The 24,554-nt window shown below is 47.3% G+C and overlaps 1 protein-coding gene across 1 annotated transcript in view; it reads right to left on the reverse strand.

Moving 5' to 3' along the window:
- Positions 1–4,685, reverse strand: part of LOC146172851 (venom metalloproteinase antarease-like TtrivMP_A) — a 33,326-nt gene extending 28,641 nt beyond the window's left edge. The window contains exons 1-4 of the mRNA XM_084584823.1: positions 4,535–4,685; positions 1,576–1,763; positions 1,398–1,487; positions 1,052–1,175 (exon numbers count right to left, since the gene is read on the reverse strand). Of these exons, the coding sequence (XP_084440949.1) occupies positions 1,052–1,175; positions 1,398–1,487; positions 1,576–1,763; positions 4,535–4,616 (484 nt within the window). The 5' untranslated portion in view covers positions 4,617–4,685. The remainder of the gene's footprint in view (positions 1–1,051; positions 1,176–1,397; positions 1,488–1,575; positions 1,764–4,534) is intronic.
- Positions 4,686–24,554: the final 19,869 nt, after the last annotated feature.

The raw sequence follows: 24,554 nt of genomic DNA on the forward strand, positions 1-24,554 counted from the left end.
GCTACGGGAGTCGGTACCTGCAGATGCCGGCCGGTTTACCAGTGCTCAGCGATGTCGCCGAACGGTAGCTCTCGTTACGTTAATCCTGGCCTATCTGAGCTAAGCCATCCCCAATTTGTTCAATCCACAATTTTTTTTCATATGTTTTTTTTTTTTTAGTTAGGTTTTGGGGTAAAATGTACAGTATGTATTCAGTTGTGTCGACACCACGAAATTATGGACACCTACACTCAATCAGGCCAAGATCACAGCACATTTTCTAAAGTCAAGCGGCCGGACAGGCTGACCTTGGCTGGTATATGGCGTATTGAAGCTTTCACTTCAAAACGTTAAGGGCATAGTTTGTTGGAGACGTTGGCATATAACTCCCTTTCAGGCGTGTAACAAGCGGCCAAAGAAACAGTAAATAATAGAGTCAATAAGGCATGACATATTGAGGCCTGTAATTCTTTTTTTTTTTTTTTCTGCGCAGTTCCAGACTTAACAACCAACTCTGGGCCGCCCAGTAGGTCCTCGTGGCGCGAAAAGACAAGATATCGACGTTCCCATGTGGGTGACCTAGGCCCAGTTGCGTTAAACCCTGCCGGACACCAAATAAGCGTATTTCTCCTCCTCCTCCTCTTTTCTTGTGTCTCGTTTCGGCATGTGATGTCAGAGAGAACAGGAAAGGGGCGTATCTAATCGCTGATATTCCTGGTGCTAAATACGCTGTGGCGAATTCAATTTGCGACAAGATGCTAACCGCGTCTTGTATTTTCTGGCATTTTCGGGTGCCGTTTGAGCCTCTTGGGTTATATGTATGTACACGATAAAAACACAAAACGTCCCTCTGATCAAATGAGATAACGATCGGTCGAAGCGCACACCGAATTATTTACTTACGACATGCTGCGAGCTCCTATGTAGCAATTCCCGCACAGGTATTTCGTGCTTTAACCTTCCTAGACTCCATGTTAACGACAGTGCGCATTATGCGAGCACGAAAGGCTGTGCTACGAAAGACCAGCTTGGGGAAGGGCTCGGAAGCAAACCTGCGCGCGACGTCACTTACTGTGCAGTGGATCGTTCTCTCTCTTTTCTTCGATCTCAAATAGTAGGTGTGCCACGTGACCTTCCGAGGAACGTTCCGCAGCTGGCAGAGGTCGTATCCTGAAACGGGGTCCTACCACGCCCTCCTGTTTAAGAAAAGAAAATTTTATAAGGCACCCAATAGGCCACCGCACGTGTATGTGTGGATGTGTTAATTGTGTGCGTACTTATGAAATATTTACAGGCAAAAATGTGCTTCTTGGTAACCTGTCAATCTGTGTATGTGCCCAAGGTTCAGACTCTCAGTGACACATCACCCGATCACATGAGTAGTAATTAAATTGCAAAAAAGGAAAACGGTTGCGTGCCACTTGGAAGCCATCATCGTGTGTGAGATGAACGGCAGCTAGTTGCTTCGCGTCGTGATAAAGATCCTTTTCCGCATCGGCACCAGGCATCTGTTGGGTACGAAAAAGCAAGTCAAGAAATACGCACGAGCTGGCACTTCCGCTTCCCCTCCCCTTGTATATAGTTAGCGTCACTTACACTCATGGCTACTTCGTTGCTGTCATCATCGAAGCCGATTACGGTGACCTCGTCTCCAAAAAGAGAGGTCTTTTCCAAGTTAAGCACAAGGTCATCAGTGATGCGAACCACCCTTTCACCAGTGTCGGCCCTGCTTTCAAGATGTAGAGGGAAGACTATGCGCTCACTCAAAATTTTGGATGCGGGCGCTGTGGGGTGAAATGAAAAAACGCACGGAAAGAATGAGAAACTATCAGTATACTGCGCATACAAAAAGAAACGGAGTACACAGCTTTTTGTATGTATAACGATAGCCCACGGTCAGCTACTTAAAGAGCATACCTCCTGCTGGCAGAACTAATCTGGAAGGATGTACAGTTTCTCGCAACTTCAAGGTCAACAATTTGTATTTCAGCTACAAGGAAGAAAAATTTTCAAAGCGATTTTCCTTTGCGAGAAATAGGAATGAAATTCATGAGCATGGCTAGCCATATGATTCATATATTCTGCACGGTCATTTCCATTGGAATGCGTCCGCAACACTAAACTGGTTTACTGTTCAGGTTTGCCCAGAACGGCGATAACCACACTCAAGCTACGTTAGGCATTATGTAGAATACACAGCAGTTCATTACGGCTACAAAAAGGAATCACCTTGCACCAGGCAGAAATAGAAATGCAAGCAGTGCCCAAAACACTACAGAAGATAAGTAATTGATATGTAAAATAAAAACGGAAAAGACTAGCGAAACTTTTCCTCAAGCAAAAGTTATTTTCTGAAGTGCGCATGTTTTGGATAGCACACCTCTACAATGCATTTTTAATCATGGCGGCCATTACAGGGAGGAGTGGCCGTCATAGCCTAATTACGCTTTACTCAAAGTGTCCAAATGGCGTTATTAAACCGCGTAAAGGTTAATGGGCACGCGGCATTTCTGAAAGGAGCAGGCTTCACAGACTAAGAAATTGAGAAACATTCCTAACAGCAAGTTGTATTTACTATATATGAATATTTGAAGACAATTTTCTCCCCTTCGATGCACCAATTGAGCAATAAAATGGGCCTACGTATTCCAAAAGTGCCTTACCTCTTTCTAGTGACATGTTACACTTAACTGCAAATAATTACACCCTTAAGAATGTTTTGACGGGTAACACTCACGGCATTATAGACTCGCGAGGGGACTAACGCAGTAACAGGTACAAGACATTTACCTAGAATAAAGCCCCTGTGATGGGTCTGTGCGCCTAACCTCATTTCGTAAATGAGTATTTTAGCACATTACGTTTGCTCTTTCAAAAAGTACTATTAATTCCAGCGACTTCGCTATCAGCGAAAAGAATACGTCATTTAGTCTGGCGCACTTAGTTATTGATATCTCATAATTTATATGATTAGCGACAGTAAATGTTACAAGAGGGCAGATAATCATTCTAGTCGCCATAGGAGGCGCTCAGTTCTTGCAGAGACCCAATTAACAAAACAGCCTTCCACAATCCACGGCGAGGAGCAATGTGCTCTCTATATAAGTAAGCCTTTGCCAAAATGCACAGGCAGACGGTCTTGCTTAGCTACTATGGGATTTCTTGCACTGCTCCCTCTTCTAATCAAAAATAGATTTAGAACATTTCAGTGCATTACGTTGCTCACAGTAAATTCCGTGGGCTGGATATGTTTGACAAAGGGCGTAATATTTAAAAACAGTCCTTTTACGTTCACACTTCGCGTTTATATCCAGCTGAAGTCAGTTGATGCCGTAGCCTATGTGGGTGCACCACGTGCCTCATCATCATCGTCGTCGTCATCATCGTCATCAGCCGGGCTATGGCCTGTCCCTTAGTACTCCAGGTAACCCGGTCCTGTGCTAGCTGCATCCACTTGACCCCTGCGAACTTCTTAACATTAGCCACCAACCTCACTTTCAGCCGCTCCCCGCTGCGCTTTCCTTCCTTGGAATCCAATTTGTTGCCCTTCGAGACCATTCTTTGTCCTCTCGTCACACTACATGCCCTGCCTATGCCCATTTCTTCTTGGTTTCCTCTGGAATGCCATTAACTCGAGTTATTTCTCTGATCTACTCTGCACGCTTCCTATCTCTTAACGTTACACCTATCATTTTCCGTTCTATAGCTCTTTGTGTTGTCCTCAGCTTAAATAGAACCCTTCGTCAGTCTCCACGTTTCGGTCCCATATGTCAGTACAGGTAGAATGCACCTGTTATATGCATTCTTGATTCGTGTCGCATACAACCAACCAAGCCAGTGTTCCAATTGATTACAGCTGGTCCCGAAGTCTCCATTAAATCCTTGTAAATTCTAGTCCCCCACCGAGGACAAATCATCTTAAAATTCAATCTAGAAATGCGTCTCAGGTGCTCCAGCAGACTAACAGGCATATAGCTACAACGCATCAGAGCCGAGTAGCATACAGACGATGGGCTTTGCAATCCGATTGTCAACGTAATCACCTCAGCTGATATCTCACCTCGCAAATAGATCATACAGTGTCAATCCCCTGTCTCCACCACATCTGCAACGACCTAATTTTCCAGTACTGAGAAACAAATCACTGCCTGTGCACGTTGGTTTTGCTGCCGATGCAAGTAATTAAGTCTTTTGGTCACGAATCCTAAACACTTCTCATATTTGTAACAGTGATAAACAGCGGGACAACGATGGAGGCAAACCAAAAGTCCTAATTTCGCCCTCAATCGCTGTTTCTATTTCATCGCTCTATTTCAAACGTGTCTGTCATTCGTGTGCGTTCTACCCTTCCAAGGGGATTTAAGACTCCAATAATAATAATAATTGGTTCACAGGAACGAAAAGCGCAGTATCTGTCACACTTATACTGTGGACACCTGAACCACGCCGTAAGAGAAGGGAGGAAGGTTTGAGTGATTAAAACACATTTTCGCTACAAACGCCTCAGTAACTAATCGCCAGAAAACCTGGCTCCGAAAACTCCGGCGCATATTACCTGCAAATACGGTCCAGGCCTGCTGGCTACAAACGCAGAGTGTGAGCGTGAGGGCGATCATGGCGACCGTAGCAAGTGACATCGAGGACTCCCAACTACGACTCTTTTTAACGCTACCTCCCACAAAGCGGAGGGCTGAATTTTGATGGATAGTTAACAGCATCCCACGGTTCGGGCGCTCATACCATATTTTGCCATTGTCCTGCACATAAGCTTTTTTTTTCTTTTTTTTTTGCGTATGCCTACGAGCGTATGGTTGTTTTTATGAATAATCTGGTTCTCACCATTTATTTTTAGAAAGATAGCAAAAAAAAAAAAAAACCTTACGAAGATTGTCATGATATGCCCGTAGTTTCTGACCTTTCTAAGCTAATTCGACCGTGGACAACTGCGCAAACATATTATTGCAATACAAAGGGAAATACTTTTTTTGTTTTTCATTTTCGCTGCCTCACGTAAACGATGATCTGTCCCACAGGAGACGTCTCGTAAGGAAACAAAAAGCAGGTTCTATTTTTTTACCGTGCAGACGGAAAGTCAGCCTTCTTGGCTTTATAATGACGACCTGCGAGGACATCTTCGATCTTAGTAACACATTATGAGAAAATTTATTTAAACGATACAGCTGTAAGACGGGATGGAAATGTGCCTAGAGTGCTGAGATTTGTTTTTTTTTTCCTCTCCGAGCAAGCATTGCTTTCAATAGTCAATGTCTAGCTTTCAATCGTCGACTGTTCTTCCTACACGTTTCACAGGACTATCAAAAAATGCAGCATAGTCTACAAAAAGCAGAAAAACTCGGCCAGGTCGTTTCCAGGCCACGACAGTATAAAACTGAAGTGATATTTGATATTTAACAAAAATAACAATCCGGGGTTGTTTTTTTTTTTTTTTCCTTTTTGCATATGACTCTGACCCCTTGGCTTTACAAATACCCACTCCCCATTCAGTGACCTCATATTTACGCGACATTGGAAACAAAACTTATTCTTCTGTTACGAGGGTAAAGTTCTTTCAGAATGGAGATTGTGTTTGACCTCCCGAATATCGTCCTGAGTTTGAATAGAAGATACATAGCATATATATATATATATATATATATATATATATATATATATATATATATATATATATATATATATATATATATATATATATATATTTGTGTGGTAGAAACTCGACACCCTACTCCATCGACAATCAAATAATGCAATTTCTTCTGAAAACTACCACGTAACCCGTTTTATTTTGGAAAAGCTCTCACAACTGATTGTATATACACAGTATAGTAAACATCGGCTGCTTAAATAGTTCAGATTTTTGCTAGCTTCTGCTATGATTAGCAATCAGTGGAATCGCGTTATACCTCCTGTAATCGATCCGCTGTAGTGACACTTAATGCGGCTTATGTTGAATGAAATTCGCACATTCACAGCACAATGCTGCATCGTGAACGATCAATCGCGCTGCTCGTATAAACATTCAGAAACGACTCTAGTCTTGACCCAGATCAGTCTCGCGACGATATCCAAGTAGAAGCCGGGGCACAGTCAGAAATAATCGAACCCCTATGATTACATGTGACCGTGCTTGAATACGAATTCAACTGGGGAAAAGCAAGCTCCGAAAAGAAACGAACAAATGCACACGGCGATGAAATGAGTACTTGCGATGTGGTCCTTCTTCCTTTCACCGTGTCTTTTTACGTCGAGATTCAGTTCGCCACTTCTGAAAATCATGTCTTGACTAATCCCGAATGGCACCCTCTCTCAGTGAGTCCGAACAGAAAACCCCAGTCTCCGCGACATGTTACAATGTAGTTACAATGTTACATGTTTCCCTATGGAGCGCGAGCTACAGTGGGAAAGGTAACAACAGAAAGGACGATGCAAGCCCCGCCCTAGACAATAGCTCTGTATAGCGCGAAGCAGTGCGGTTGACAGAAGTAATGCTACTTCAGTACTGATCTGCCTTTAGTCGCAAGTGGTTGCTTTGGCCACGAGAGCTACGATAAGGGACATTTTTCTTTAGCACAGTCGGTCGATTGCACTCATGGCCATGGCTTTTATAAGCATCTTTTTCTCACCCGACAACTCCGCGAGGACAACTACTGAAAAATCCCAAGAGTGGCGTTGAGTTCCAGCAGGGATCTTGCGCTGATTTCGAAGCCAAGTAGCACATTTCGGGGATAGGAGGAGAGAGTTCCGCCCACTTTACGAAAATGAGAGCCGAAAAACTTCACTGCTTAATATTTCTGCTAAGCACAATGGACATCCAAGACAGCGATTCTCAGGCATTTTTAAGCACAATGGAGTATTCATTCAATCGACTGGCTCGTATCTAAGACAAGCACATGAGAGATCGCTAGCAGCACATTCACGCATCCGCACCTGCAAGCGAAAAGGACACATACGTGGCCGAACGCATTGGTACGGCTTAGAAAAAGAGAAAGCAGGAAAACGCCATTATATGCATACAGAAAACTGCCAGATACGAGTTCAAACCGTGTGTGGGGGGCAGCCTGAGCCATAATTGTCGAAACGTGCTTCGACGGTACACCCTCCGAACCATTCAACGCTGGTACCTACTCTCGGGCGAATATTGCAGATTTTTTATCGTGTGCACCATAGTAATAATGCGATAGTGGTATACGCCCCTTTTTTAGAAAATCCGACGTCGTTGGCATTGTCGGCGTAATCCGCGAAAAATCACGGGAATACTTCTGGAAAGTGGCAGCTGGCAGGTAATTTTATCGGGAACTGATAGGTCGATGGGTTGTTGGTTTGGTTCGGATTGGTTTCTTTCATGTGGTTTAATGTCCCGAAGCGAGCCAGGTTATGAGAAAAGGGGTGTTGTTTTGGTTTTGTTTATAGGGTTTAAGGTCCCAAAGCGGCTCAGGCTATGAAAGGCACAGTTGTGAAGAGCTCCAAGAATTTCTTCCGCCTGGAATTCTTTGATTTGCAGAGACATCGTTCAGCATGCGGGTGTTTTGTTGGTCGCCTCCACCGAAAAGCGGCCGCCAGGGCCGGGATTCGATCCCGCATCCTTCCTTAGACGCCGCCGTCTTGCGTCCTAACCAATGAGCCACCGTGGCGGGAGAGTTGGCGGGTTACGTCACGAGACCACATGAGATGGCCGAGTTGACAGGCGCTACCAACTCGACCTTGTAAAGATGGCAATTGAATCCTCCGGGGACCCTTTTATCCTGAGTCGGACACGCAACTCCTATGCCACGTTGGCACGTTTGTGCGGCTTGGTTAAAGCGCGATTTTTATATATGTCGCGTGGTCTTTCACATAATGCTAATGTGTTATGTGTGGAATGTGACAAGCATAAATTAAGGGAGTAGCGAATAAGCAAGTAAAAAAGGGCTCGCACGCGAAAGAGGATCCTCAAGGGAAGCCACGGACAGGAGCCTTTAATGCGGTAGCCTCATGTGCGATTCATACGCTCTAGCCACGGAGAATAAAAATGAAACAATCTCTTGCAACCTGCTCACAGCCACCTATGTTTGTTAAGGACTAGGAAACGTACGTCATTGGAACTCGGGGATTGACGGCAACGAGCTGGCGAACCAGCTTGCCCGTGAAACTCGTAACCAGGCACCGTTCATCCCCTGGCCAAGAGCCTTGGTGGGTGGGTCGAGACTGACTCTTCGCGCCACCATCAGCGAATATTACAATGCTGCTCGCTTAGACCGCAAGCTCTATCCCGACACTCATCCTAATCTCTCCGTTCGGGAGGCTCATGTCCTTCCGCAGATACAGCTGTATACTCTTATTACCCCTGCACGGCTATATCTCTACAAATTCCGTTGTGATCCACCATGCCCCAACTGCCCTTCCCTTTATGCTGACCTTTTCCACTGCAATGAAATCGGGTTTCTTTCCCACCGCCTCCTATACTATCTGGATCTGTGTGGACTGGCTAGGTGCTGAGGATGAAGAACAGCGCCTGCTCGTCCAGCAGGCCATTGATGTATAGGCGCCTAAGTGTTGCGCCTTAATAAAGTCTCTACTACTATTATTTCTTGTTAACAATATAACTTATTATTGTATTACGGTCACCATGTTACTTTCGCTTATACGACAATTTAAATTTAATCATTGCTGATTTTTTACTTTTGATTGCAGTTGCTGTAGGAGGCTGCCTTCAGGGTTGTGGGGATTTAAAATCAGAGCAGAACGATTATATTGCTTCTTTTTTTTTTAATCGCTCACGTGACCTATACTTGAGTTTGACGTCGAAGCCATCGTTCCTCACCCAAAGAACGCTGAATAGGAAAATTCAGTTAATTTGGACACCCGCTCAAGCTGCCGTCCCTGGTAACGAGGCGGCTCACGAGCTAGCCCAAGCTCTCTACTTCCGGGTAGCCGTCGAGCCCCCCGAACACTGGGCATACGACAAGCGTCTGCAAAATTAGGGGGAAATCATCGACCATTATAAATTGGGACGTAGACTGGTACCCCCGCCAGATGTTAGACTAAATAATAGAGAAGATGTCGCGTGGAGGCGGCTGCAAACTAATAGGTTCATGAACCCGGTCTGGGCGTTTCACGCGCTACCAGACCTTAGAGACAATGATCTGTGCAAACACTGTGGGGCGAGAGGGACCCTCGACCACATAATTTAGGAGTGCCCACAATCTCCAGGAATAGGGCAAAATATTACAAGTAGAGTAGCCTGGGATACCCTGCTGCGAAGCGCGGACCCTGCGACCCAGCACCGCACCGCCCATCTGGCGGAAGAGGCCGCAACAAGCCAAGGACTACCTGCCAGCCTCAAATCCGCGGGCGCACGACTCCCCGTCTTCCCCGGCACGCATGCCGGGGGTGGGGAAGAGGACGCCCATTTCCGATGGAATTAAAAGTTGTGAAACCCAGCGATTGTTGAATTCGAATGAGATGAGAAAACTTTTGATTATGGATAATTTAGCGATGTGAGACAAATATGTGGCCATCCGTATACAGTATAAAGTCTTATGCATGATTACGAAGAATTTTTTCTTGAGATCACTGCAGAATCTGCACTGGAGAATTGCATAAGCCTAAGCGCTGATGTATTGTCCGCTGGATGTGTCAGCGGGATTCCGCGAGTGACAGCTGTAAATCGCAGTCTAGACGCAGTCTAGTCAGCGTCTTTCGTTACCTGTAAACCAATTATAGAACGCCGGTGAACTTTGATACGTTCAACGCTGAATGTGTTCGACAAGGGGCGCGCGATGTACCGTGTGTAGTAGCAACGCTCAGACTTTCGCATTTCTGCACTGAGACACGTGACCGGAAGCTAGGAACCGAAACCGGAAGTTGGCTTGCGGCCACCTTGGTTCCCAAATACATACTTAATTAGCTCTACTTAATAGCAAATTAGCCCACACCAATCATTTTTATCATGTACATACCTTTCCATGACGGTCTATCCGATGGTAACATTATGCTTTTCGATATTCTAACTAGTTCTTCTTTTACAGCACTTACAAGGTCACGCCCATGCGAAAACCGCCTGCATAGCCATAAAATGCTTACGCATTAATAAAACACAAAACCCAAAATGTAGGTGTCTATACTTATTCAATCTAACCGAAAACCACGTGGATTTTGTGTTCCTAAGCTGAGCTGTGAGATCTGAGCCGCACCGTGGTGGAGGACTGCGAAAGAAGGAAGGAAAAACTTTATTTAGCCCTATATTATTTTGGCGGTTTTTAGTACGCCTCCAGAGGTGTTTCTCTCCAACCCAATGGTCGGTTGCCTTCAGTCCAAGGATCCGCTGGCCACTGCCGCCCGTTGAGCTCGCTCTACCAGACCTTGCATGTTGGTCTTCGCAGCGGTCGCTCAACAGCAGTCTCCCATTGCAAAAAAAAAAATAAATAAATAAAAAATTGTGCGGGTTAAAGCATGGGTCTAAGGAAGACTGGAACCTAGCGATAGAGCGAAAGCTGCATGTGCTGTACCGATAGCCCCTCACACACCGCCCCTCACACACCGCCTTTTCCATCCGCGCTTTTTTTTTTCATAACTTTTCTTGACAATAAATTCGTTTACAGGAAAGGAAAAGCGCTCTAGCTTCACACTTTTTGTGTGGACCCCTGAGTGATTTGATTGATTGATTTATAGGAAGGGAAAGGCGAGGTAACTGTCTCACTTGTTTTCTGTGGACACCTCAACCACGCCGTAAGGGAAGGCAGGAAGATGGAAGTGAAAGTGGAAAGAGAGAAAGAGGAGCCGTAGTGGAGGGCTACGGATTAATTTCGACCACCTGTGGATCTTTAACGTGCGCTGACGTCGCACAGCACATGGACGCCTCTTCGTTTCGCCTCCATCGAAACGCAGCCGCCGAGGTCGGGTTCGAACCCGAGTACGCCGGCACAGCAGTCGGGCGTCTTACCACTGCACCAACCCGGCGGGGCATGGGGACCCCTGAACCGCGCTGTAAGGGAAGAAAGTGGGAGTGAAAGTGGAAAGAGAGAAAGAGGTGCCCTAGTGGAGGGCTACGAGGAATTTATGCCACATGGGGATCTTTGACGTGCGCCGACATCGCACATAATATAAGCACCGATCGAGAGAGATCTTGAAACATGGATGCAATAGACGATGAAGCAGGTGCTGCAGGATATGATGCGGCAAATGCAATCGCAAATGTAACAGATACAAGCACAATTGCAGGGCCAGATCTCGGAGATCAAAAGTGCTTTTCAAGAACAAAGAAATAACGAAAACATTATGGAAATAGCGTACAACCGTTCAGCGCTAACAGCTTTTGCTATCGAACAAGGCAAAGCAGTAACGCGTAAACATGGCCGTCAGCAAGAACAAAAATACTTAGATATTTTGCAGCTGAACTGCAGGGACTACAGCAAAAAGCAGAGCCTCATAAAACAATATATATACACACAGCTCACACTCTCCGATGCAATCGCTCTCCAAGAGGATGAAACTAAGCCCAGTTTAAAGGGGTAAGAAGTTCACGAGAGTAAAAAAAAATTAGCGACGATTACGTTACTTCCTAATGCGAAATTTGAGCGCAACAAATAAGCTGTTTCACCTTTTCGATAGATTGAGGCAAAGAAATCGAGCAACACATGTATGCGCTATCACATATTTTTTTTTTTATTTTTCACACGTATTCCTTTAACAAAGACTCCCTTCTCTGCGGCGGCGATGAGCTTCTGCTTCAGCCTCGCTTACACCTGGTTGCTCTCGACGGAGGGTCTTCTCGACGGCGGCGATGAAGAAGAAGAAGAAGCAGCAGCAAACAGCAGCAAACAGCAGCAGCAGCAGCAGCAGCAGCAGCAGCAGCAGCAGCAGCAGCAGCAGCAGCAGCAGCAGCAGCAGCAGCAGCAGCAGCAGCAGCAGCAGCAGCAGCAGCAGCAGCAGCAGCAGCAGCAGCAGCAGCAGCAGCAGCAGCAGCAGCAGCAGCAGCAGCAGCAGCAAGCAGCAGCAGCAGCAGCAGCAGCAGCAGCAGCAGCAGCAGCAGCAGCAGCAGCACACCGGTCGTCTCGCTCATGGCTCAGAAAGAACTGGCAGATAATTTCGCAGTGGCGAACGGCAGCGGCAATTTCGGCTCGGGCGGTGCACATATACAGATCCGCCGCCACCGATCTGGCTCTCTGATTGCCACCGCACAGGGGTTGCATTGGAGGAGGAGCGAAGAAAGGAATTAAGTTCGAGCCGGCGCTTTGACAACCGGAGACTCGCCGGAAGAGGGGGGAGGGGGGCGGCGTGTACACCCAGCGGCAAACGTTGGGGGCAGAAGCGCGCGCAGCAAGCGGACAACGCGATAAAGGGAGGAGGGAAGAGATAGCAGCGACTGACTGATGCTGCTGGCGCCGATAGTGAGTCAACCCCAGCTGCGGAGTTGGTTTCAGGGACAACGCCGCCGATGCCGACGCAAACAATATGATACCCTCGTGGGAAGGTGGTCACGTATTCGTCGACGTGCCGGGGCCTACGTGAAATAACCGGCGCGTCAGCAACTGAAGAGCACCCTATCCGCCACACAGGAACAGGGGGGGGGGGGGGGGGGACCCTCCCCTCCTCTTTCTGCATGTCGGCGACGGTGTTCTATGCAGTCACGTTATCTTGACTCTCTAGCGGCGTCAGCGGCATCCAGCGGTATCAGTCGGTCGCTGCTAGCGCTGGGGGGATGAAAGGGGGGCGGAGCTGGTTACGAGGCCGACGACGACGCCGACGCCGACGCGAAACCCAGGAACGGACGCCAAAGAGCTGCGCTCTAAAACGGAGGTAAAGGAGTCGTCCTAGTCAGCGAAGATTGATACTACCCCTGAAGGGGCTGGGACAGGTAGGTCACCGCCGTTTGCGGCGGGGGCTAGCCTGCCACGAAATTTTTATCAGTTGTAGGCCGTCATTGCACCCGCCACCATTGCAGTGGTGGACGACGGCTGTTGTGGCGGCGCGCGTCTTTCTCTCCCTCTTCTTTTTCTTTATTCTCTCTTTTCTCTTCTGTCCGCACGAGGCAGCGGAGGTGGCTCAGCCGCACGTTAAAGATCCCCAGGTGGTCGAAATTACTCCGTAGCCCTCCACTACGGCTCCTCTTTCTCTATTTCCACTTTCACTCCCATCTTCCTCCCTTCCCTTACGGCGTGGTTGCGGTGTCCACAGAAAAACAAGTGAGACAGTTACCGCGCCTTTCCCTTCCTATAAATAAATCAGTGGCTCAGCTACAGAGCCAGTAGCAGGCCCGGGAAGATGCAAGAAAAACTAACAAGAAGCGACTTCCTGTGTACAGTAATACCTACGAGAAAGAGGGCTCGTATGCTCGCACGAGGCAAGCAAACCGGACCGTCCCAACCAGTGAGGACCTGAAACTCATCTGCCTAAAAGGAACGCCATCCCAGAGTAAATGAGATATGCCGCCGCAGGTTAGAGTCGTACAGTGGGGGCACGTAATCATTTTCTCCGTATACTGACGCCAGCGGGCCATAATACGTGGCGTGTAAGCCGCATGGGCGATGAACTTATTCAAAAATACTTCTTGACTTCGGGTGAGGTGGGTTCTTCTCGTAAAAGGTGGGTCTGGTGTGGCCACCTGCATGCGATGGTGACTGAGGCTACGAAGACTGGTCCGAGTATAGTGCATAAGGGCAAGAGAAGGGGTGAGTTGCCCGCCCAAGGTCGAATAAGGATGAAGCAAAGGGGGTGGGGAAGTAAATGTGGACATCCCACCTGCCAAGGCAGCCACGGCGTGTGCCGTCGCATTGCCCCTGATTCGTCCGAGTGACCTGGAGTCCAGTGAATAGCGACAGTTCTGGTCGAGAGTTGGTGGCGTTTAAGGAGGCGCTGTATAGCCGTAGCTGTTGCATCTTGTGAATCCGGAGTAGCGATTTCCTTGTAAGCTTCAAAGAAATCAGTAAGAATACGTATTGACCCAGTTCCGGTGCAAGGCACTCCTGACAAGGCTCCCCAAATCGCGAGGAGTTCAGCGTGAAGAGGGGTACCTTGAGGTAGATGGCAGGCATAAGCGCCTGAAAGGGAAGTGTTGTCATCGCATACCCAGGCCATAGATGCGAATTCGCTTGTAATCGATGCGTCGGTGTATATGTCAGTCGTATCAGGGATTCGCTCTTGTCGGTGATGGGCAGCGAGGAGCTCCCGGGGAATGACAAAATCGCGGTTTATAGGTCGGCGATGGACGCGTGTGACTACTGGACGCCCCGAGATCGAACCCTACCGCCTGAACTACCGTTCCCTTCTAGAAACTGATGCTAACACACAGATGATATTTGCCAAGTGATTCGAGTGACGACCTAAACAATGAAGATTATGTCTACTCCCCTTTATCCCCATCCATGGCCATGAGCCTTCCCATTCAATAAAGGACATTCAATCAATCAAAAGGAACGCCCATACCGGAAAAGAGAACAATAAGAATTTTCGGAATTTGGATTCAATCCAAACAACGCAGCACTTACACTTTTACCCTGCTCAAAGCAACAACACTACAAGCAGCACGCATGATCACCCGCATCTCCAAAAGGCGACATGGCATACGCGAAGAGGTCACAATAAAAATTTGGAGGACGCTTAAGCTTCGCCTTCAAGAGTGGAACGCGATAGCGTTATTGCACCTCGTCGAGAAAACTTATTAAACGCAAGGGCAGCGTTCGGCGCGGCAACGAAACGTGCGCCTGAGCAAGCGGAACGAACCAAAGAACTCGGTGTCTCGGAGGGAGAAAGCCGGGCAGCGACGCGCCATGAAGGCGGACGCGATCATGGGGCTGACGCCTTGATGGGATCGTCCTCTATCTCGCTTGGGAGCACCATGCAGAAGCATGATTCCTCGGAAGCAACTCGGCACACATCGCAGGGGACGCTTTCCTAGCAGAAGCGCTACGGCGCAGCGATCACGTCAGAGGCGTCCGGCATCAGACGCTGCACCTAGCAATCGCGCTGTGAGCGGAAAGAGGAGCCGCGTCGCCTAAACACACTGTTCGAGTGACGCACGCTGGATATTGGAAGGGGAGAGAGCGAGAAAACGTATTAAACGCAAGGGTATTGGGGCATCCTCGCACCGGTACCCGCGCGTCCCGAAGGGGAGAAGCGGGTGAGTGAAGATAGTGATCTGAAGAAAGGAAAGACGCTTGATTTTACAACCCGTGAGGGTGCACGGCGAAACGTCAGGGGCGAGTGGCGCGCCACGTGTCGGGGCAGCGCCGCACATTGCGAGGAGGGGTTCTTCTGTGTTTGCCGTTTATGAAGTGCATGCCGGGATTTATCGCTCACGGCCAACGCCGCCGACGACACCGGCTTTTCTGCGACACGAGCTCCTTAACGCTACCACGTTAAAATTAGTCAGAATCTCAATAGTTAGCCGAATCACGTACAGCCTACCATATACCAGAGCCTCAACAAGAGCGAAATACAAGCGGATGCCCTGATAAGCAAAACGTATGAGACAGCGCTCCGACTACCAGAGCCTCAACAAGGGCGAAATACAAGCGGATGCCTTGATATGCAAAACGTATGAGACAGCGCTCCGACTACTACGTATCGCGTCTATATACACATACACCCATGACCGATTGTATTGCGAAACACAGCTACGCGCGAGGCGCAGCTTGAGTCGCAAAAACTTAGACTGGCGCAGACGACTGAAAGAGCGCTCTTACAGAGACGGATACCGCGAGCAGATGCGAGAAATGGCGAGGGCGTAAACGAGCTTCGCAAGTCCCTCAAGGTAGCGCCAATCCCGAAGAGAATCGACCCCAACGTCCACCAAGGCAGAAGAGAAGCGAGGGCCAAATTCATTGACAAAACATATGCTCCTCAAGACATGGTCATATAAGCAGACGCGTCCTCTACAGGAGGACAACAAAATTACAGCGGCCACGGTGGTCTATTCGTTTTTACGTGAAATATGACCAGCGCGTCTGTGCGAGATTGGACGGTAGCACAAGCCGGCGAAGTAGCCGTTGCTTTAGCGATCGCGGAGGGCTATACCCAGACTGTCGCTAACAGTTGTTGTTGTTGTGGCTGTAGGAAGAAAGAAAAGAAAATGCACGGGCCTGCTACTGGCTCTGTAGCTGAGCCACCTCCGCTGCCTCATGCGGACAGAAGAGAGAAATTAGAGAAGAAAAAGAAGAGGGAGAGAAAGACGCGCGCCGCAACAACAGCCGTCGTCCACCACCACCGAAGCGGTGGCGGGTGCAATGACGGCCTACAACAGATAAAAATCGGTGGTTGGCTAGCCCCCACCGCAAGCGGCGTTGACCTACCGTCCCAGCCCGCTAGGGCCAGGAACTGCCACCATTCACCCCCTCGCTCAGTCTCTGTCGCTAACTTAGCGACTCTCAAATAGGCTGCCAAAATTGCATGAATAGCAAGATAGATCGTCACGCGCTCTGCATAGTCCTCGCAGCAAGCAAAACCGTGAAGAAAGCGACAAGCTATCTCGCACAAAATTATTTGGGTACGAGGGTACACGGGCGTGGCAGGGAATCAAGTGACCGACAGGATAGCTCGAGGATGCACTATTTTCCGAGCATCCGACGAGACCACAGAACTCGCGCCAGCATGTAAGGAGAAGCAGAAGAATGTGATACCCTGCGCCGCACATATCTCTCAACAGAAAGGCAGATGTCATTTGGAGACAATTACAGACAGGTTCATACCCAAACCTGCACACACTAAACAAAATGCACCCTGCGATATACGAGGACTCATGTCCTTGGTGCGACGACAACCCCACGCTATTTACATCACATGGGCCTGTCAAAACATAAACGCGGTCCCCAATGTGCAAAGTCTGAGTGCGGAGCAGTGTGAGACTCTGCTGCCTAGCGACCGCTGCGAAGATCAACAAGGTCTGGTACAGTGAGCTCTACGGGTGGCAGTAACCCAGCGGAGGAATGGACCGAGGGCAAGCGACCATTGTTTAGAAGCCTGACGAAGGCTCTTGAGGGCACAATAATATAATATAATTGGTTCACAGGAAGAAAAAGGCGCAGTATCTGTCACACTTGCGCTGTGGACACCTGAACCGCGCCGTAAGAGCAGGAAGGAAAGTGGGAGTGAAAGTAGAGAGATAGGGGAGCCGTAGTGGAGGGCTGCGGAGTAATTTCGACCACCTGGGGATCTTTAACGTGCGCTGACATCGCACAGCACACGGACGCCACTTCGTTTTGCCTCCATCTAAACGCAGCCGCCGCGGTCGGGATCGAACCCGGCAACTCCTGCACAGTAGTCGGGCGCCTTACCACTGCACCACAGCGGCCGGGCACTCTGGGGCACAACAAAAACAAAAACAAACAAAAAAAAAAGAAATCTCTGAAGACGCCCAAATTCACCGAAAAAAAAACAGCATAGAACCAAATAAAGATTTCTTTTCCTGCCTGCCTACAAAAGTGAACCCAAGTTAGGGAATATGGGAAGTAGCGTGGTCAAGTCTGCAGTATTTTTGGCCCTGCGCTGTTACCATCGCAAACAACTCACGTCAGCATAACCGCCACACACGTCTCCATAACAGAATGCCACCCACTGTTTACTGTTTGTATAAATAAAAACTGAGCATCAGACTAAATTGCAAGTTCGAACATTTTGATGTGTATGGCTTCTTTGTAAGTGTCACATTTTAAATCTGCTTTCGTTTACTGTTAAGTGGAGATACACACGTTACGTACGATGGTCCACAGTTAGCAAGTGCGGCCTCGTTTTTTTTTTTTATTGTATCCTAATATAGATAACTTTTATATTACTGGTATCGATAATAAACCCTGAATACAAAAATTGTAGATAGTCTTAGATATCAGTTATCCAGCTCCATTAAGTGTTTCCACCCTGCTAGCATGTTGATATTTACGCAGTTTTATTTACAAACCTTACAAGAACGACATCACGTTACCAGCTACCAGTGCTAAGGACGTTACCAGCTACTGATGCATTTATACCTCTCATGATACCTCTCATCAAGAAAAGGGCGAAACCTTATGGAGGACAGCGTCCCAGACAGGAGCGGTTTCTGTTTTCTAAGACGCATTTTCGGAAGCTGCATGTAGTAGCACCACTGTCACACTGGTTCTTCTTTATTGTTGTTGTTGTAGTTGTGGCTGTAGGAAGAAGGAAAAGAAAATGCGCGGGCCTGCTACTGGCTCTGTAGCTGAGCCACCTCCGCTGCCTCGTGCAGACAGGAGAGAAAATAGAGAAGAAAGAAAAGGAAGAGGGAAAGAAAGACGCGCGCCGCAACAACAGCCGTCGTCCACCACCAGCGGTGGCGTGTGCAATGACGGCCTACAACAGATAAAAATTCGGTGCCAGGCTAGCCCCCGCCGCAAGCGGCGGTGGCCCACCTGTACCAGCCGTGTCATCTCCCAAGGCACTTAAGAAATAAACTACTTTATGCAAAAGGTACTTCGGTGCAAACGTTCCTGTAAGCCGTTTTTGAAGACGGTACACTGATGCTTTCTTCCTGAAGCCAATGCATCAAAGGTCGCTATTAAACTGCATTCATTAACTTTCGGGCACGAAACAATTTTTCAGACTGGGGCTACGCAGTTCTCGAACAGATTTCATTTGGTTCCACTAAGCTAGGACATTTCGCCTTTCTTAAGTTTGGTCACCTTCGACCTTTCAATGAGAAAAATACGTGTCCTCTTCTTGATTTCACGAACAGCCCCTCCACAAATGTGCAGCATAACAATTCAAATCTTGACAGCTCCCGTTGCCTTGAAGTTCGAGCGGCTGGAACGACGGATGTTATACCGTGTTTTCAACGTTTGCCGAATCTCACGCTCCTCATCCCAATGAATCAAAACATTGATATTGTAGGCCTTGACAGCGGAGCACTGCAGCTGGTCGCATGGGCAGAGTGGCTGACAGCCTATGCATTTGAATATTGAATATCACGATCTGTGCTGACATGTTTTGACGTTCTTTGGACATCGTTATCCCCTCCGATTGTCAGCAGTTTGAGAAGCGCGCACAAGTTTTAAGCATAATTATACTATGTATTTTAAACTTCTCAAAACTGAGCTCAAACGCACACGGCTGACGCGAATTAAAGCTTTCTTAGGAGTTAGCGTTCCTTTGCCGGCTAAACAACATGTAGAATAGGAACAAGATGATAATAATGATAATAATATATATATATATATATATATATATATATATATATATATATATATATATATATATATATATATATATATATATATATATATAGGGGAAATGAGGGTGCTCGTTATAATACATGAAGGAGAGAAGCCAACAGTCGGCGAGGCCAAAGAAAGCGTAGGGGATGTTATTTTGACTCTTTTTAAATATTTGCTTGGATAATCACAGAAATTAGTAATGTAATCTTGTTTAGGGGAAAGATAATTAAACACTAAGTAGCAGAGAGCTTTCTACTTTTTTCTGCTACTTTGTGTTTAATTATCTTTCCAACATTCCAACGAGATTACATTACTAATTTCTGTAATTATCCAAGCAAATATTAAAAAAAGACAAATACATCCCCTACGCTTTCCTTGGCCTCGCCGACTGTTGGCTTCTCTCCTTCATATATATATATATATATATATATATATATATATATATATATATATATATGAAGGAGAGAAGGCCTCGCCGTCGGGAAGGCATCAAGAAGGAGAAGGCCTCGCCGACTGTTGGCCTCGCCAACAGTCGGCGAGGCCAAGGAAAGCGTAGGGGATGTATTTGTCTTTAAACTTGTATATATATATATATATATATATATATATATATATATATATATATATATATATATATATATATATATATATATGCATGCTTGGGGACCTTTAACGTGTGAAGTCAGCGCACGTTAAAGATCTGCAGGTGGTAGAAATTACTCCGTAGTCCTCCACTATGGGTCGTCGTTCTCCCTTTCCACTTTCCCTCCCACCTTTCTTCCTTTCATTACGGCGCGGTTCAAGTTTGGTTTGGTTTGGTTTGTGGGGTTTAACGTCCCAAAGCAACTCAGTCTATGAGAGACGCCGTAGTGGAGGACTCCGGAAATTTCGACCACCTGGGGTTCTTTAACGTGCACTGACATCGCACAGCACACGGGCGCCTTGCTTTTCGCCTCCATCGAAAAGCAGCCGCCGAGGCCAGGATTCGATCCCGCGTCCTTGGGAACAGTAGTCGAGCGCCGTAACCACTGCGCCACCCCGGCGGGGTAAGGCGCGGTTCAAGTGTCTACAGAACAAGTGTGACATATACTGCTCCTTTCCCTTCTTGTGAACCAATTATTATTATTGTAATATCCTGCCTGACAACGGACGCGGGGAATCAATGCATAATGAAATAAAACAGCGCAAGGAACGGGACGAAACACGAAGGAAAGGAAACAAAGACAGGCGCTAACTAACAACTGAAATTTTCATTATGCAGTACCAACTAGCCCGGCATCTTGCACTTCTGAACTTCATCTCTTGTTCATCGGGCTCTGTTAATTGTTTCACCAGTATTTCATTATGCAGTACCAACTAGCCCGGCATCTTGCACTTCTGAATCAATGCAGTTCCAGGTCTTTAGTAGCTCTACTTGAGGTAGATATACAAACCTTTCTTTCAATACTCAGCTGACTTGAACACATGTAGAATGGAAGGTAAGGATTCTAATCAACGGATTAGATGAAATGGTTTTAAACTGTTGTAATGCGGCAGCGTTGCGTCCCGTTCAATGGAAACCCTGGAGTCGTATAGCACTTGGTGTTGTGCTGACAAAATGCGGATTGCTCGAAAGGGTCGTGACGTCACAGTACGGATAGCAAGTGATTAAAACACACGACAAATTTTGCGATAGAACGTCCGAACGTAAACCCATAAAAGTCTTCATGGTATGTAAAAAATTATCCACGATTACGTTACTTCCTAATGCGAAATTTGAGCGCAGCTCATCACCTGTTTCACGTTTTCGATAGATTGAGGCAAAGATTTCGTGCAAAACACGTATGTACAATTACAGACAACTTTTTTTTTTTTTAATTTTTCACACGTATTCCCTCAAGAAACACTTCACTAACAGTTCTTGGCTGTCATGAAAGAAGCTTTGTGGTTGGAGAAATGAAGAGAGCAATTGAGTTATTGAGGTTGCAGGAAACAGCGCGTGGGCCCATAGGAACGTTGTGCGACGAACGGATAGCAGCGACTGACTGATGCCGCTAGCGAGTGAAGGGAGTGAGAACGGGATCACGCATCGTGATCCGCTGATAGCTAGCCGGCGTTCCGGCAACCGGAGAAAAAAAAAAAAAAAAAACCTGATTGATTTATAGGAAGGGAAAGGCGCGGCAACTGTCTCACTTGTTTTCTGTAGACACCTCAACCACGCCGTAAGGGAAGGGAGGGCGGGAGTGAAAGTGGAAAGAGGAGCCCTATTGGAGGGCTACGGAGTAATTTCGACCCCCCGGGGGATCTTTAACGTGCGCTGACATCCCACAGCACACGACGCCTCTTCGTTTCGCCTCCATCAAAACACAGCCGCCGAGGTCGGGTTCGAACCCGGGTACTCCGGCACAGTAGTCGGGCGTCTTACAACTGCACTACCCCGGCGGGGACAGAGAGCACCCTCGCCGCCACGCAGGAAGAGGGGGGCCCTCTCCTCCTCTTTCTGCATGGCAGTGACGGGCGCCTTTCCCTTCCTATAAATCAATCAGGTGGCTTAGCTACAGAGCCAGTAGCTGGCCCGTGCATTTTTTTTTTTTGCCTTCTTCCTACAGCAACAACAGCAGCAAAGAGAGAATGAGTGTAAGAAGGCGAAGAGAACAGCGGAGACGCCCCAACAGAGAGAGAGAGAAAGGAACGGCTTGGCAAACCGCCAAACGGCGATTCCGGACAGCCGAGCGTAATAGACGGAGCGTAACCGCTGAGATTGGACCTATGGAAGAATTCAGTCAACGGGAACCAACAGAAGAGGATCTGGTTTGATGTGGTTTGTGGGGTTTAACGTCCCAAAGCGACTCAGGCTATGAGAGACGCCGTAGTGGAGGACTCCGGCATGTCGTGTGACTGATCAATCCATTCGAGTTTCCGAAAGTGCATCTGCGACCCGGAAATTTGAAGCAGACTTTGTGAACAATCCGTTTGAAGGCATGTGCAGGTATGCGAGAGACTGTGGCATCAAAGGGACTTGACACCGGTGAGTAGTCCAATGTATGACACTTTGCGTTTGGAGACTGCCAAACCGAAATGCTGTATGGACAAAATTGAGACCGCTGTATGCTATTTCACAGATCATCGGACAGTCTTCATCTCTGTCAAGCAAAATGAATAAAAGATGTGTATACTCAATGTCTCTCATTGCTAAACATGAATGACCACAACAAGCTCAGCCAGGCAAACGTACCTATCGCTACGTATATCTTGGCCATTTTTAAGGCGAAAGCCTTAAATGGCTCATTGTTGTAACTGTATTAGTGACAGCAAAACGGCTGTCTGGAGCTTTGGAAAAGGGGAGGGTCTCGAATGAAACAGTCAAAATTATAGAAAAACTTGAAACAAGGTTTCGAATTATTTGGACCCCTGCGCACTAATCCGCCCCCGGAAACGCGGCGGCGCACGAGCTAGTCCGAGCTTTCTACTTCCGGTCATCCGTCGAGCCGCCTGATTGCAATATGGGATGGACGAGAGGCTGCAAACGTATAAGGAAGTCTTAGGATACTACAGACTGAGCAGAAGGTCCCTGCTACCACCGGCCCGAACGCTAAATATAACAAGGAGGCCATCGCTTGGCGGCGCCTGCAAGCTGGGAATTTTCCACACATGCAAATGGAGGAAAAGGCGGACGATAAATGCGAAACCTGCGGAGAAAGGGGTACTCTGGATCATATAATCTGGCAATGCCCTTGATTCCCCAAGAAAAACGTGAATAGAAGCCTGGGAACTACGAGCGAGTCCCCCGCCAACCAACAGCAATCTATCCGCCTGTCTTTAGTCGCGGAGGCTTCCATCCCATAGGCCTGTGTGCCGGGGAGTAGGGGGCTTCCCATATTGGTGACAAAAAAGGAAGCTCTTGACAACAACAAAAACATGCATATACAAAGCTGACCCCACCGGGCGTCCAATCTAGGCGTCCGTGCGCCCCTACATTTGCCGCTTCCTCGAACGCCGCATCACACAGCAAACAGAACCAGACCCAGATGTCTAGGAGGCGTTAGTACAGCAGGCATCAGATTTATAGGATAGAAAAGGTGCAGTCAAAATTCTCCGCGTACACATGTACCATGCCGTAAAGGAAGGGAGGAATGTGAAACAGTAGTCTACCTCTTTACTCGAAGCATCATTGACAGCCACATTTGCAACAAATGCGTAGCATAATGAGACACTCAGGCTTTCGCCTTTCACCACTTTAGTCGCCAAAGTGTCATATTTTTTTTCTACATTTGTTCCGTGACCAGCCTTCGAAGACAGTATAGAGCTGCTGCGCCCAATTAGGAAGCATGGGACACCACAACCGGAGTAACTATCGACACTTGCGCCCAGCTGGACGGGAATGCAGCATATAAGCACGGAAGTCTTCAGACACTAACTGCGACAGCTCCAGAGAAATAAGAAAATGCGAGCGAAAAATATCGCGAAGATGCATGCGTGCTAGTCGCTGCACTGAGTGAAGTATATCATCACTGGGTCCGGCCCAATTTCTACGACACAATCCCGGGAACGGTCAGAGCCTGAGGAAATTGACCTACCCGGCCTGGGCCCCTGGCTCGAGCAGACCTGGCTGAGGCCCGAAAAAAATTCATAGGCTAAGCGCACTTCTCAAATGCAAATGTTTGTTACTTCAAATTCCATAAAAAGAGGCCCTCGTTTTTAGAAAAATGACGCAAGACTCTGATTCCTCATTCTTGTTTAGATGGTTGTATTTTTTCAATCTCAGAAGAAAGCATAGTGGTTCAGATTCCACGGACACGAATTTTCCGAAAGTAACGCTATCAAATAAGACAGTTGTGACTGTTATTTCTGCTTCATATTTTTAAAGAATAAGTTGCACAAATTCTGACTTCAAAATCGGTTTGCTGCTGGAGGTAACACGACCACGCGAGCAAAGGAGCCTGTGATTCTGCGATTGCAGCTCCTCATGTCAGAAGCCTGCTTGGTGCATTGCGGAGGAGGAGGTGGGGGGGGGGGGGGAGGCTGGAAGTTCTCGCTAACTTACTTAAAAGCAAAGAAAGTACAAGCCTCAAAAATACATGCTGCAACCATATGCGCCCAACATTGAACTCGAACTCACAACATCGGTGGAAGTCTAGAAAAAATTGTAATAAAATAATGTAAAAAAAAAAGCAATAAAACAATTACCCCTGCCCGATCAATGCACCAAGCTTACTTGGAAGAGCACAAATCGGGAAAATTTCAGTGTCAACAAGCACCTGCAGGGGTAGCAACTTCACGAATGACTGCAGCCATGTTCATGGACTGCATTAACTAAGCTCTAAGTTGAATAGTCATTGCTCTTGAAAAACTCGTTATTTACTATAGTTAAAAAGTCTGACATTCTAGCTTCTCTATAGAGATTTCAAAGCTCTTAAAAAGTCTGTGGATTTTAACGTG

Source organism: Amblyomma maculatum, chromosome 11, assembly GCF_055883805.1.
Source record: "Amblyomma maculatum isolate TAMU_Amacu chromosome 11, ASM5588380v1, whole genome shotgun sequence".
Lineage (NCBI taxonomy): Eukaryota > Metazoa > Arthropoda > Arachnida > Ixodida > Ixodidae > Amblyomma > Amblyomma maculatum.